General features: G+C 35.1%; 1 protein-coding gene across 1 annotated transcript in view; it reads left to right on the forward strand.

The window, feature by feature from the left end:
• The window catches only part of LOC116862911 (S1 RNA-binding domain-containing protein 1), a gene marked incomplete at its 5' end in the record, with an annotated part of 105980 nt that extends 104423 nt beyond the window's left edge, over positions 1 to 1557 (forward strand). Inside the window, one exon of the mRNA XM_032850365.1 lies at positions 1427 to 1557. Within this exon, the coding sequence (XP_032706256.1) occupies positions 1427 to 1539 (113 nt within the window). The remainder of the gene's footprint in view (positions 1 to 1426) is intronic.
• Between the last annotated feature and the right edge of the window lie 11867 nt (positions 1558 to 13424).

The raw sequence follows: 13424 nt of genomic DNA on the forward strand, positions 1-13424 counted from the left end.
ACACCAGCTTATTGCTCTCTAAGCTGGCTTTGCAAGCTGCCATTGTCACTGTTTGTGAGAAGTAATAATAAAATACATGAAAAAGACTTGAATGTCCATGCAGTGAACTGAATGCTCAGAGTAGAGCTTATCTCTGATGAAGAGGTTGTACAAATCAGTATCCGATAGTCACTTGCAAGTGGTGGCTTCTGTTGCCAGACCTTGAACAGTTTAATAACACAAGAACAGGCATGGGATCTCCTTTGATGGCCTTAAAGTTTTCACTGAATGGGTTTATATTTCATCCAACTTTCTGTGTGAGAAGATGACACTGACTAGCTTTCCGGCATTTACAAAATGAAAGCTGTTGACCCAATGTAACTGTACCACTTGGGAAAAGAAAAAAAAAAAGAGCTACCCTTGGACGTATCCTTAATATTCATACCAAATTTCGGGCGCCTGGGTGGCTCAGTGGGTTAAGCTGCTGCCTTCGGCTCGGGTCGTGATCTCGGGGTCCTGGGATCGAGTCCCGCGTCGGGCTCTCTGCTCAGTGGGGAGCCTGCTTCTCTCTCTCTCTCTCTCTCTGTCTCTGCCTGCCTCTCCATCTACTTGTGATCTCTCTGTCAAATGAGTAAATAAAATCTTTAAAAAATATATATATATTCATACCAAATTTCTTTTCTCCAGCTAAATCTATCTTATAAGTTAAATTAGGTATGAAATTTTGTTACCATTTCGTAAGAAAAAGATGAGAAATGATGACCAAGTAAAAACATGACAACAGATAAAGGGATGTTGGAAGCTAACTCAGACCTCTTGACTGTGGATTGTTATGGTCAGGAAAGGGATGTGATTTAGAACTGTGAGTGAGTGTGTTCAGAGACAAGCAGCTGAGATTCAGATCACTTCACAGTTACTCTTGCAATGACATCTAAGGCAATACAAGTGTGTTCATGAGCCAACTGACTTGGTCTCCAGTTGCAGTAAGGTATGATTCCATCCATTACTCATTACTATCAGGACCTAGTCCTAATAACATATTTGATTTGCAAATATATGTCATAATAATGCAGGATTATTTAAAAGTGAAACAAATACCGACTTGTTCGTTAAAGTGTGAGGTGCGCTGATATGCTCTGGTTGAAGAATGAACAGGTGATTATTTAAGTATAGCAAGTAAGTGTTATATCTCTTTTTCTAGATGTATTAACCTTTCAGTCTATTTGTGCTCCGGAATGCCTACAGATTCTGGTAACAAAAGTAATCCTGAAATTTTGCATTCACTTCTTTTGTGTGAAAAAAGGAAACTGAAATTTAGTCAAATTGTTGGTTTCTTTGTGTGGGAGAAGAAGGAAGGAATTAAATACTTGAATTATGAAGGCCTAACTAAGTTATTATTTGGATACTGCTTTTCACATTAAGCCATACTTATTTTCTGTTTTTTCAGTTTCCATAGCAAGGCGTGTACAAGACCCATTAGCTGAGCTGGTGAAAATCGAGCCGAAGCACATTGGAGTTGGAATGTACCAGGTAAAGCAGTGTGGGTCATTTACTTTGTGAAACCTGTCAATAGTATGCAGACTTGGCATAGTAATTAAGTGTCGGTGGGAATACCTTCCCATTTTCAGAGGTTACACAGTTGATGGGAAGGTAGTTAGGAGTTATGTTACTAGAGAAGGGGGGAGTTTTTCTTTTTTTTCTTTTCCTCTTTTGGTGTTTATGGTTTGGATTAAGATTTAGAATGGACTGTAGTCATATTTAAAGACTATTAAAACATTAGATCAGACTAGTAACGTAATCCAGAGAGCCTCTCCCTTTACCATTATTGTAAAAAAAGAGAGTAAATGGAGCAAGGGGGTATGTTGGTTCTTTGTGTAAGCCAGTATGAAATATTGATCTTTATTGATCTTTCAGGAAAAAGCCTTTGGTACCTACTGTGCCTTATTTCTTTTTCTGGTTCCTATTTCTATTTGATTATTATAATGAGTTTTTGCTCATTATCCAGTATGATCTAGAGCCTTTCAGTTGTTACTGTGTAGCAGTAGTAGTAGTGGCGCTTATTACTATCACTGTATTTTCAGTTCTTGAGGTTGTGTGTGTGTTCATTGGGCAATGAGGACAACACTAAATCTTGGCAAAGTGAATCCATGATATCTTGTCTTCAGAAACCTCAAGTTGAATTATTTTTCTTTTCAATGAAAGTCTTTTTAGAATCTGAAATAAAATATTATCTTCTGTATAATTTTCATGGGACTTGAATGATAGGTTCTGTACTATTCTCTAAGAAATGTATTAGGTCATGGATCTGTGACCACAAGAAATAGAAGAGATCTTAGAAATCATATAACCCTACCCCTTCATTTGACAGAAAAGGAAGCTGTGTCCCAGAGTAGTTAGGATTTTTACCCAGATTCACACATTGACAAAGCCTAGACTAACTTGTCACATATTGAATTTAACTGGGAGTATTCCCATTTTATAGCAAATTAGACTAAGAGGCACCTAGACCTTTGACTTGACTCGTTCATTTGGGAAGGATAGTTGCTGAAGGGGAGATCTAGCTATATAGCTAGGTAGGAATGCCTAGTATCTAAAGAGTATAACTTTAACAGTTTTATTACATAGGTATTTTAGTTAAGAGGAATTATAACTATTAATTCAAGACGAAGTTATGGAATACCTCAGCAAGGTAGTAGAACAAAGAAAAGAAAAGGAGAAGTCAAACTCATAGAACCAAGGCAGGCTAATAAGCTATTGACATCAAAGAAGTCTTTAGTAAATAGCAGAGACTTAGACTCCAGATTCTTCGGAGATATAGCATTTAACATGAAAGAGTTCATCGTTCCAACAGCAGTAAGAAGAAATGGAAGAGCTTTAAGCAAGGGAATGTTATGATCTGATTTTTATTTTTAAACATTGGCTCTGGCTAATCTGGGGAGAATGACGTAGAAAGGAAGAAGAGAAGCAGTAAGACCAATTCAGAGGCTGTTATACTAGTTCAGGTGAGAGATGGTGGTGGCTCGGACAAAGTTAATAGCGGTAGAAATGGAAAGCAGTTAAATCTGTTTTGTAAGGCCTACTTGGTAATAAGTGGAGGAAAGGGAGTTTGCTCCAGGAGTCCTAGTATGTGGATGATGCCTGACAGAACAGATTTGGTGGGGATAAGATCAGTAATTCAGTTTTGGACATGTTAAGTTGAGATGCCTGTAAGAAATCCAAAAGATGTCAAGTAGAAGTTGGATATGCAAGTCTGAGATATAAAGGAATAGCCATATTAACATTAGAGTACAGACTTTTCTGCAAATAATGACACTGAGAAAGTGATCAAGATGGTAAGCTGAGCTTATGATATCCTTTAGTTCTGCCACCACTATTACTGGCATATCCATGATTCCACCTTCTTTAAGATGACAGAGAAGGTGCACATGTATATTTGTATCCATATAATAAACACATATGAATAAGTTGATAACCTGGGAATAAAAGGGTTGGTGGATGGAAATTTCAGGAATTCCTGAGAGATAGTAAAAATAAAGAATCACATTCATGGAAAAATAAAACCTGATGGAGCTGCAGCTTAAAATGCACAGATCAGGGGCACCTGGGTGGCTCAGTGGTTTAAAGCCTCTGCCTTTGGCTCAGGTCATGATCCCAGGGTCCTAGGATCGAGCCCTGCATCGGGCTCTCTGCTTAGCAGGGAGCCTGCTTCCTCTTCTCTCTCTCTCTGCCTACTTGTGATCTCTGTCAAATAAATAAATAAAATCTTTTTTAAAAACGGTACAGATCAATAGTGTTCTCAAACGAGAATCACGTTCAAGTAGTGGGGAGGGGACCTGTAGTGTTAGAGAAGGAGGTGCATGTGGAACAACTAGGCCCATCATGACCCCTTCCCTCCACATCCTGTGAATCCAAGCTCAAGCACTAGGTATAACCCAGAGACCAGAGGGAGGCTGAGAGATCCCTCAAGTAGCCTTTGGTTGTGAGGAAGTTCAAGGAGTCTCGTGCCAGGAAGACAAACTTTTGGCACATCCCTGACCCCTGGCATCATATCCCACATCAATGGATTCCAATGCTGGTAAACAAAAACAGCATACACAGACAGTTGGGGACTCTGAAATGATCTTCTGCTAAGAATCACAGAACATTTGAGGAAAACTTGTCTTAGCAAAATGAGGCACCAAATATAATGAGCAAAAAATAACAATGAATAGGCAGCAGGCTTTGAAATAAGTAAAATTAATATTCACAGAGAGAAAAGAGAAGTTATTGCATATGTAAAACAAATCTAGGATAAAATGAATTAAGTCTGTCTTAGAATTAAAAAATCTGCTTGTCAAGATGGAAAAAACCAAATGGTCTAAATAGAGTGGACACAGCTTAAAAACAAATTAATGAATTGAATGATTGAGCTAGGAGATTCTTTAGAATACAGTCTTAAATTGAGAAAGTTGGACAGTATGAATAAAATGTTGTATGATACAGAGGCCATTTTAAAGCTTCAACATTCAACTCATAGCAAATTCAAATAAAGAGACTGGAGGAGGGTTACAATCACAGAAATAATAGGAAGAAATTTCTTCATGCTGAAGACAGACAAGTTTTGAAAAGGCCCAGTAGTATTGAATAAAAGGATAACTAAAGATCTACACTCAGACATCTTCATATGAAATTTCAGAATGCTAGTGATAAAAAAAGAACTGACTAAAAGCTTCTAGAGAGCAAACAGTTCACCTACAAAGGAAAGAAGCAGTCCTGTTATTGGTAAAAACAAGTAATAGAAGATAGAAGCAGTAGTTTTGAAGTGTGAGAAAGATGTTATTTGAACCCATAATTCTATATTTGGACAACTCAGCAATTTGATGTGAGAAGAAAATAAAAACATTTTTGGACCTGCAGTGATCTACCTTTTTGGAATGTTACAAATCTTCTTTGAAAGAATTATTTATGAAAATACTCCTGACCCCAAAAAAGCGGGAGTGGGGACGAAAAAAGGGAAAGGAGTGTCGTGAAGGCACAGTATTGAGGTGAAGAAACAGTGGAGAGCTTTTTATAGTACACACATGTGCAGTAAAATGTTAGTTGAGCCTCAGAGTGTTTTATCTATGATGTTAATCTTTAAATATATCAATCTGGGCCAGATCAGTTTAACATGGGAGAATAGAAGAAAACGAAGTTTTACAAGATTCTTTTTCAGGAAAATAATTAAGATGTAGATTAACTTTATATTTCATTAGAAAAACATAATCTGAAATATATGAAGAATAATCACAAATAGGATATTTAATGCACATCATGAGAATAAAAAATTAAAAGCTCATCATCCCAGCCAAAGGCACAGAAAACAAGGAAGTATAGTAAATAAATAAAATACATGATGACAGGAATAAGTATAGGTGATAGATATATGATGAATGGGTTAAATTCCCCAGTTAGTAGAATCTCATACTTTTAAAAATAAAATACAGCTCTAAGTTGTATATGTATGCAAGATGTTTCTAAAGAATAAAAGCAACCTTGTAATTAGAAATTTGGAGAAAAATATTCCACACAAATGAAAAAGAAAGTCCTAGTACTGCTAATATCAGACGAAACAGAATTTAAGGCAAAATGCATTGAACAGGTCAAGGGGGGCTATTTTATATTAATAACAGTTTCCCAAGAAGATATAATTGTCCTGAACATTCTGTGTTACCTAACAACATAGCTTCAAAAATTATGCTGTTTAAAAAATTCTAAAATTAGAGCAAGAGACATGGGCACCTGGGTGGCTCAGTGGGTTAAGCTGCTGCCTTCGGCTTGGGTCATGATCTCAGGGTCCTGGGATTGAGCCCTACATCAGGCTCTTTGCTCAGCGGGGAGCCTGCTTTTCTCTCTCTCTCTCTCTCTCTCTTTCTCTCTGCCTGCCTCTCTGCCTACTTAGGATCTTTCTCTGTCAAATAAATAAATAAAATCTTTTAAAAAAATCAGAGCAAGAGATTTTTGTACATCTTAATAGACTATAGTATATTGACGTTTCGAATATTTGAACATTTTCATCACGCCAAAATGAAACCCGGAATCCATTAGCAGTCACTGTCTACCACCCCCTCCTTCCCAGTCCTAGGCAATTACTCATCTACTTTGTTTCTATAGATATGTCTGTTCTGGGTATTTCATATAAATAGAATCACAATATTTGGTCTTTTGTAACTGGTTTCTTTCGTTAGCATAATATTTTCAAGGTTCATCCATTACAAGTCATTACTTCATTCTTTTTTATGGGCAAATTGTATTTCATTGTATGTATATAATACAACATTTTGTCTATCCATTCATCAGTTTGGGTTATTTCCACTTTGGGGCTATTATGAATAATGCTATTATGAACATTCTATACAAATTTTTATGATGCATGTTTTCATTTCTCTTGGCTATATACCTGGGAGTATGTTTGCTAGGTCATTTAACATATAAATTTAAAGCCAGATGATGAACTAGAGAAATTATTTGCCACAAATCTGTATGTATGCAACTATCTATTTTATTATTAAGGTTTTGGTGTTTTCTTATTGATTTGTATACAATTATATGTTGGTTTAAATAAAACATTTACAAAAGACATATAGAGAGCATTTAGACACCCATTTATCATAGACGAAATAAAAATTTTTCTTTATCAAAGAAACCCAAATTAAGCAAAGGGATATTATTTCAATCTAACAATTGAGTAAAGTTATAATAAAATGATAAACATCTCTGCAAGTGAGGATACAGTGAAATGATTATTCACATACACAGCTGGTGGAAGTATAAATTGTTATATCTAACAAATAGTCAGTACCTGTCAAGATGTACTTTTAAAGAGTGTGTGCCATTGACCTGGTAGTTCTCCCTTTAGGCATCTCTTCTAAGGCGGTATTAAGAACCATTGATAAGATTTATATACACGTTTGCTGTTATAACAAAATTATTGGAAGCAACTACAATAGAATAGTATATCCATCAGTTGAAATATTATACAGCCATTAAAAACACAGGCTTTCAGGGAGGATTTAATGACATGAGAAATTTCTTTATTTTTATTTTTTTTAATTTTTTAAATATTTTTATAAACATATAATGCATTATTAGCCCCAGGGGTGCAGGTCTGTGAATCGCCAGGTTTACACACTTCACAGCACTCACCATAGCACATACCCTCCCCAATGTCTTTATTTATAAGTTGCGATGAAGTTATTGATACAGAATAAAACCAATTTCTGTTTTAAAAATATAGATATACATTTACACTGAAGAAAAGCCTGGCTAGTGACTGATATTTATATTTTTGATGGTGTGATTAGGGGTTTTTTATTTCCTTTTTTACTTTTTTTTTTTTCCAAACTTTCTATAGTGAATATGTATTAGGAAGAAATTGTAAAATACATATCCATGTCCATATCCCAATCAATGTCCTACTTAATTTTAAGTCTTGATATGATAGACTTCGATATAACCAGAGTGGGACTGAATTTCTTTTTTAGTTGGGGCCTCTAAATGCTTTCGGTATAAATTTAATACTCATATTTATTCTGATTTAATACTCTATTCTGATTTTTCCAGTAGCTGGACAAACATTTGTTGACTTTAAAAATGAAAGCTATTCAAAGAAAGAATGTTGAATACCTAAATGAAATAATAGAAGCTATAATATTATCATTTCGATAGAAACTAAAATACTTTTGGTTTAATAACAGCTAAAATGCTAAAGGCAGCACTCCAGTTCTTGTCTTAGAAAATGGGGAGACCTGATTTTAAAAACACATGCCTGTCATAATTTCTGGAGAGAGAGGCAGCCAATGTGGTTGAATGACAACATATCCCTAACTGACCCCTAAAGACTTTGCTGGAAAGTGGCTTGGTGTTGCTCCCACGAAAACACTCCAGGGTGAGAGCAGGATGATGCAGCGTTGGCTCTGTCGAGTTCTGTGGGACATGGCGAGTGTGGTTTAGCTTGGCCTTGTCATATCCTGAGAGGAGAACTTAAGTAAGTTGGATTTACTTGCTATTTATTTCTTTTTTGCACCATGTTTGAGATACTTTTGTGCTCATTAACACCTCCATTTGTTAATGAGCATGCACAGTAAAGTGAGAAAGACAAAACAGTCCTCTTCCTCCTCTCCTGCCTATTAGATCATTTGATGATTTTAGAGAACAAGATGGTGTTCCAAAATGAGTTTTTGGAACCCTTAGTGTATTTTCTATATCCTGGCATCTTTATTCCTCATTATTATGGTTAATGGAGAAGTCACTGTAAAAGGAAAATCATCGCCCCAGCTGAATTTTTCATGGTAAAACCTCAAAGGTGGGAATTTGTATCTTATTTCCCAACCTGCTCTGTGGGATCAGTTATCAGTAAAAACAAAAAATCAACTCTTCAGTGGTGATATTATTAAAGTTTTTAAAACTATTTTATAGGTAGCATGGAGGGATTATGAAATGTATTTGTAAAAATAAAAGTAAGAATCCTCTGTTTTATATTGTTTGCCTAAATCCTTTTGGATATTTTAATCCCTTAATTATTTGTTATTGTAGAATGGGATAATAGGAAAGAGTCTTCCCCATGGACAGTTAAATGACTTTTATCTGGATTTTTGCCCCCTTACACTAAAGCAGTATTTTTAAATAGATAAAACACAAAAATAAAACACAGAGGAAATTTGTTCTAAAAATCAGGCATCACTTACATAGATGAGTTCCTTGCCAAAGTGTTTTTACAATCTTGTCCCTTAACTGTACGTCCTAGCTTGTATTTGAATCTGTGCTTTACCCAGTATTATAAATGAAAATCAAACTTAACCTTGCAATTATTTCATTCATTTGTGACTGTAACTGAACCATTTTTGTAACTGAAAAAGAACAAGTAATTGACTTTGACTGGGAGTATGAATAAACTCATCTATTAGAATTTGTTAATTATTCGTTAAACTTAATTTTAAAATCTCTATTCCGGGTGGTTTTTTTTTTTTTTTTTCCTCACTTCAGGATGAATTGTGCCTCTTCCGTTGACGTATGGACTTCAGTTTTCTCAGGTTCTTAGAAATCACCAACAGTGTAATAAGTCGTGTATATATACACACACTCTAGTATAACACCATATTTATTTTTAAAAGAAATGGGAAGATGATTTGAAGAAATTTTTACCAGTAATTCCTTAAATTATTAATGATGAAGTATCTAATTTCCTTTATCTTTTTTTCTTACTTTTTGTGTGTCATTGACCTTGGACAATGAAGCTAGGTCAATTTCAGTTTCTACTCATGTTCATCTTTTAGTTTTCATACAGCAGCACAAAGTGCTAGGATTCCTAAAACATTAAGCTATCTTTACAGTGTTTAAAACTGGTAATTATCATGGATGATTAAAAAAATTACCCAAGACATTTAAATTACTACTATAAAAGGAAAAGATTAATAAACATTAACTGCATTAGCATCTAAAACATCTCTGAATCATTAAATAATATGTAGAAAATCCACAGACTGGGAGAAGGTATTTGCAAAACCTATAACCTATAAAAGACCCAGAATATATAAAGATCTACAAATCAAGAGGAAAAAAGAAAAATAGGGAAGGGATATGAACAGGCCATTGACAGAAGCAGTCAAAAAGGACAAAAATATTTTTTAAATGATCACTTTCACAGTAACTGGGGAAATGCAAACTAAAGTCAGTATAGGAAACCTTTCAGGTTGCCAAAACTTAGTCTGAAAATTTGGATGTTAGCAACCATGTGGAACATTGGGAATCTTGTATATAACTTACAGGAGAATAAACTGGTACAAAGTCTTTGGAGAGCAATTGGACATTAACAGAGTTGGAGATTGGGATTCTCTTCAAGTCAACAATTCTGTTGCTGTATATGTATATATATATATATATATATATATATATATAGCCTTGAAATTTTCCTGAAATGTGCACAGGAAGGTATTTATTAGACTCATTGAAGCACTATTTATAGCAGTGAAAATTTGGAAAAAGTATTCACCATCCTGAAAACAAAAATAAACTACTATACTCAGTGGAATATTATATGGGAGTGAAGATTATCTAGTTAGAGTTATCTGTATTAATATGGATAAACCTTATAAGATACATTAAGACAGAAAGCAAGTTGCAGAATATGTACAGTATTATGTGATAGGTATAAAATTTTAAGATATGAAAAATAATGTATACTATTTGTAAATACCAACATACAAATACATACATACATATGTATGTGTGTATGTATTATATGTATATAATATATAGTATGAATATAGAAATAAGCACTGGAATTTATGATTGTGGTTACCCTTGGTGGGGTATGGAATGGGAGAATAGGAACTGGGAGTAGTATACCAGGAGTTTCAACTATATAGTATTTTGTTTCAACCATATGTATAATATTTTATTTCTTAAGTTTTTGGTGGGTACATGGTATTCCTTATACACTATAACTTTTTGTTAAATAAATCACAGTTTTATAAAAAGATGCAGGAAACCTTAGTCAAATGCTAAAGGTGTTTTATCTTAGGGACTTTGGCTTTCAGTTGGTTTTAATTTCTTACACTTGTGTGCATGCATGTGTATGTCAGTAAGGATTTACAGTCAGAAAAAAGCTATTTTCAATTTTTAGTGAAAATGAAAAAAACACATTTAATATTAAGTACATTTCTCTTTGTGATATTCCTTGAAATTTTCATCTTTCAGACCCTAATTTTGCACCAAATTAAATACTTTTTAAAAAATTTTATTTATTTATTTTAGAGAGAAAGGGTGGGGAGGGGCCGAGGGAGAGAGAAACTTTAGCAGACTCCACCTTGAACGTGGAGCCCAACTTGGGGTTCAGTCTCAAGACCCTGAGATCACCACCTGAGCCAAACCCAAGAGTCGGACACTTAATCGACTCTGCCCTTCAGGTACCCCTCAAATACTTTTTAACACAAAATTCTAACACTATCTTTCAATTGTCTTTTTCATTTGACAAATAATAGATTTTTCTTCTGTGAGTTTTAAAAGTGAAGTATCATTTGTTTGGTCCTATTATTTGAAATGGTAATTTCAGAGATATGGCCTAGGACAAAACTGTGGGTGATTATCTTTCTAGTGACTATTTACCGGGCAGAGTTAGGTAGAATCGATGTTTAAGGAATGTTATTACAATGGTACCATAATATGACTAGCATTCATCCTATACTGTTTTCTTTTCAAGACTAACTACTCCCACAACACACCTCTAAATTATCTAAATTAGGAACCTTAAGATCAAGCAGGGGAGCTTTTAAAAATAACTAGCCCAGGCCACATCCTTAGAGATTTTCGTTTAATTGTTTGGAGGGTGGACCAGACATCAACAAGCACGTTAAAATTCTGCAGGTGATTCTAATGTACAGGCCATGTTGAGAACCATTGGTTCTTAAAGTGTGGTTTCTGGACGAGCAGCATCAATATCACCTACGAACTTGTTAGAAATGCATATTCTTGCACCCACTTCCCAGGCTTATAGAATCATAAATTCTGGGATGGGATGCTGTCAAGCTTGAATGGGCATATAAAACCCTTTGGAGTCTCGTTAAAATGCAGATTCTGGTTCTGTTGGTCTAGGGTGGGGCATGAGATTCTGTGTTTCTTATAAACTCCCAGGTTATACCAATGCTGTTGGTCTGAGGATTACACCGGAGTAGCAGCAAGAGACCCTACTGAAAGCCTCTTGGACCCCAGCCCAGGCCTATTGAATCAGATTCTGATTTTAACAAGATTTCCAGGTATTTTGAATGCATATTACTGTATATGCAATGTAAGAGGAAAATTAGGATATACCAATATCTAAAGGATATGAGAATTTGAAGAAGCAAAAATCAGTATTCTAAAACACTACGAAGATAAAGGTAGGATAAAAACTGAAAATGGGCTTTCATGTTTAATTTTTTAAAAAAGGTGGTGGTGGCCGTAATGAGAATAGTTTCATTGGAGTGGTGGAGACAGATGTCAGATAAAAGCATATTGAAAGCCGAATGAAAGATGAGCACTCAGAGACAAGTGTGTACACATCCCTAAAGAAGAGACGTTTTTAAGGAGGTCAGGATTTGAATGTGCTTAAATGTTGATAGGAAGAAGGTAGAAGTAGTTAGGGAGAAGTTGAAGATGCTCAAGAGGCAGAGGCTAGATGCCTGACCAGATGATGCCTAGAGCTTGCCTAAGGAAGGAAATGGACAAGAGTTCCGAAAAGAAGCTCCCAGAGTGGCGGATGGCTGGAAAGCGATGGAAGAGAGCAGGACTGGGAGGGGTTGCTTCCCCTAACCTGGATAGTTTTCTTTTTCTGTGAAGTAGGAGCTTCCTGTTCTATACCCCTTCTCCCAGAAGAACAGAGAATTTTTTATTTTCTGAAATCATTGTATTATTTTGTTTACTGTCTGTCTCTTCTAATGGAATGTAAACCCTTCTGTGAGGACAGGGAGTTTCTACCAGTGTATCCGCAGCTCCCACGACCTGGCACATGGTAGATACTCAGTTAAGTATTTGCTGAGTGAATGAATGGTAGAGTATCGGTTTAGTTGCTCTTTTATTGTATTTTTTAACTCTGCTGTGAACACACCATAAAATTTTGTAGCTTCTCACTAAAAATTTTTGTGGTGTATACTTGAAATGTGAGTTACTAGTATTTTTTTTTTTTTAATGAATCTCTTTTCAGGCAAAGTGTGAATTTCAGAGCAGAGAGCGTTAGCGTAGCCAAGTGATTGCAGTGAGATGACTGAAAAGTGAAGAAGGGTTGCTATGGCCAAAGGAACCAGAGTTCCTCAGTTTAACACCTATTGCTCCATTCCTTTCTTGCTCCACGATGCATTTTCTATTCTCAGTGGAGATAATTCTCACAGAGACAGATCAAGGAGAGCACTTACAGAGGAGTGTTCTTTGTGACAAAATTAGTCTTTCTAAGGACCTCTAAGTAATACAGTGTGAAATCTTAATCAAAGAAAAACCTTTGTTGCAGGGGGATTCATTGATGTAGAATCTTTAAAGTGAAATTACCTACTAAAATGTACATTTATGAAAGTTCTTAATAATGTTATTTTTGTTGGCACAAAGCCTTAAGGAAGTTTTTGGTACACCAGTTAGGTCTCATATTGATTGTGCAGATGGATAGTCTACAGGCTAAAAATAGTATAAGATTATTCTAAAAATGTTCAATTCTGACATTCAAAGAGATTACTTTCTGTTTTGCTGAGTATTTGTGTGTAATTAATGTGGATAATAAAAGAATCTAGAATCTAATTCTTAGTGCAAAAACTGTATAATATAATAATGTTCATATTGGAAAGGATTCTTGAAAACCCAAATTTAAAATTTATTAATTATGAATTAATTAATGCTAGATAATTATAGCAATCAGGAAGAGAAATAAAATGTGTAAATATTAGGAGGACCACTTCTGATAACTT

This window comes from Lontra canadensis, unplaced genomic scaffold (assembly GCF_010015895.1).
Source record: "Lontra canadensis isolate GAN:19392208 unplaced genomic scaffold, GSC_riverotter_1.0 scaffold376, whole genome shotgun sequence".
Lineage (NCBI taxonomy): Eukaryota > Metazoa > Chordata > Mammalia > Carnivora > Mustelidae > Lontra > Lontra canadensis.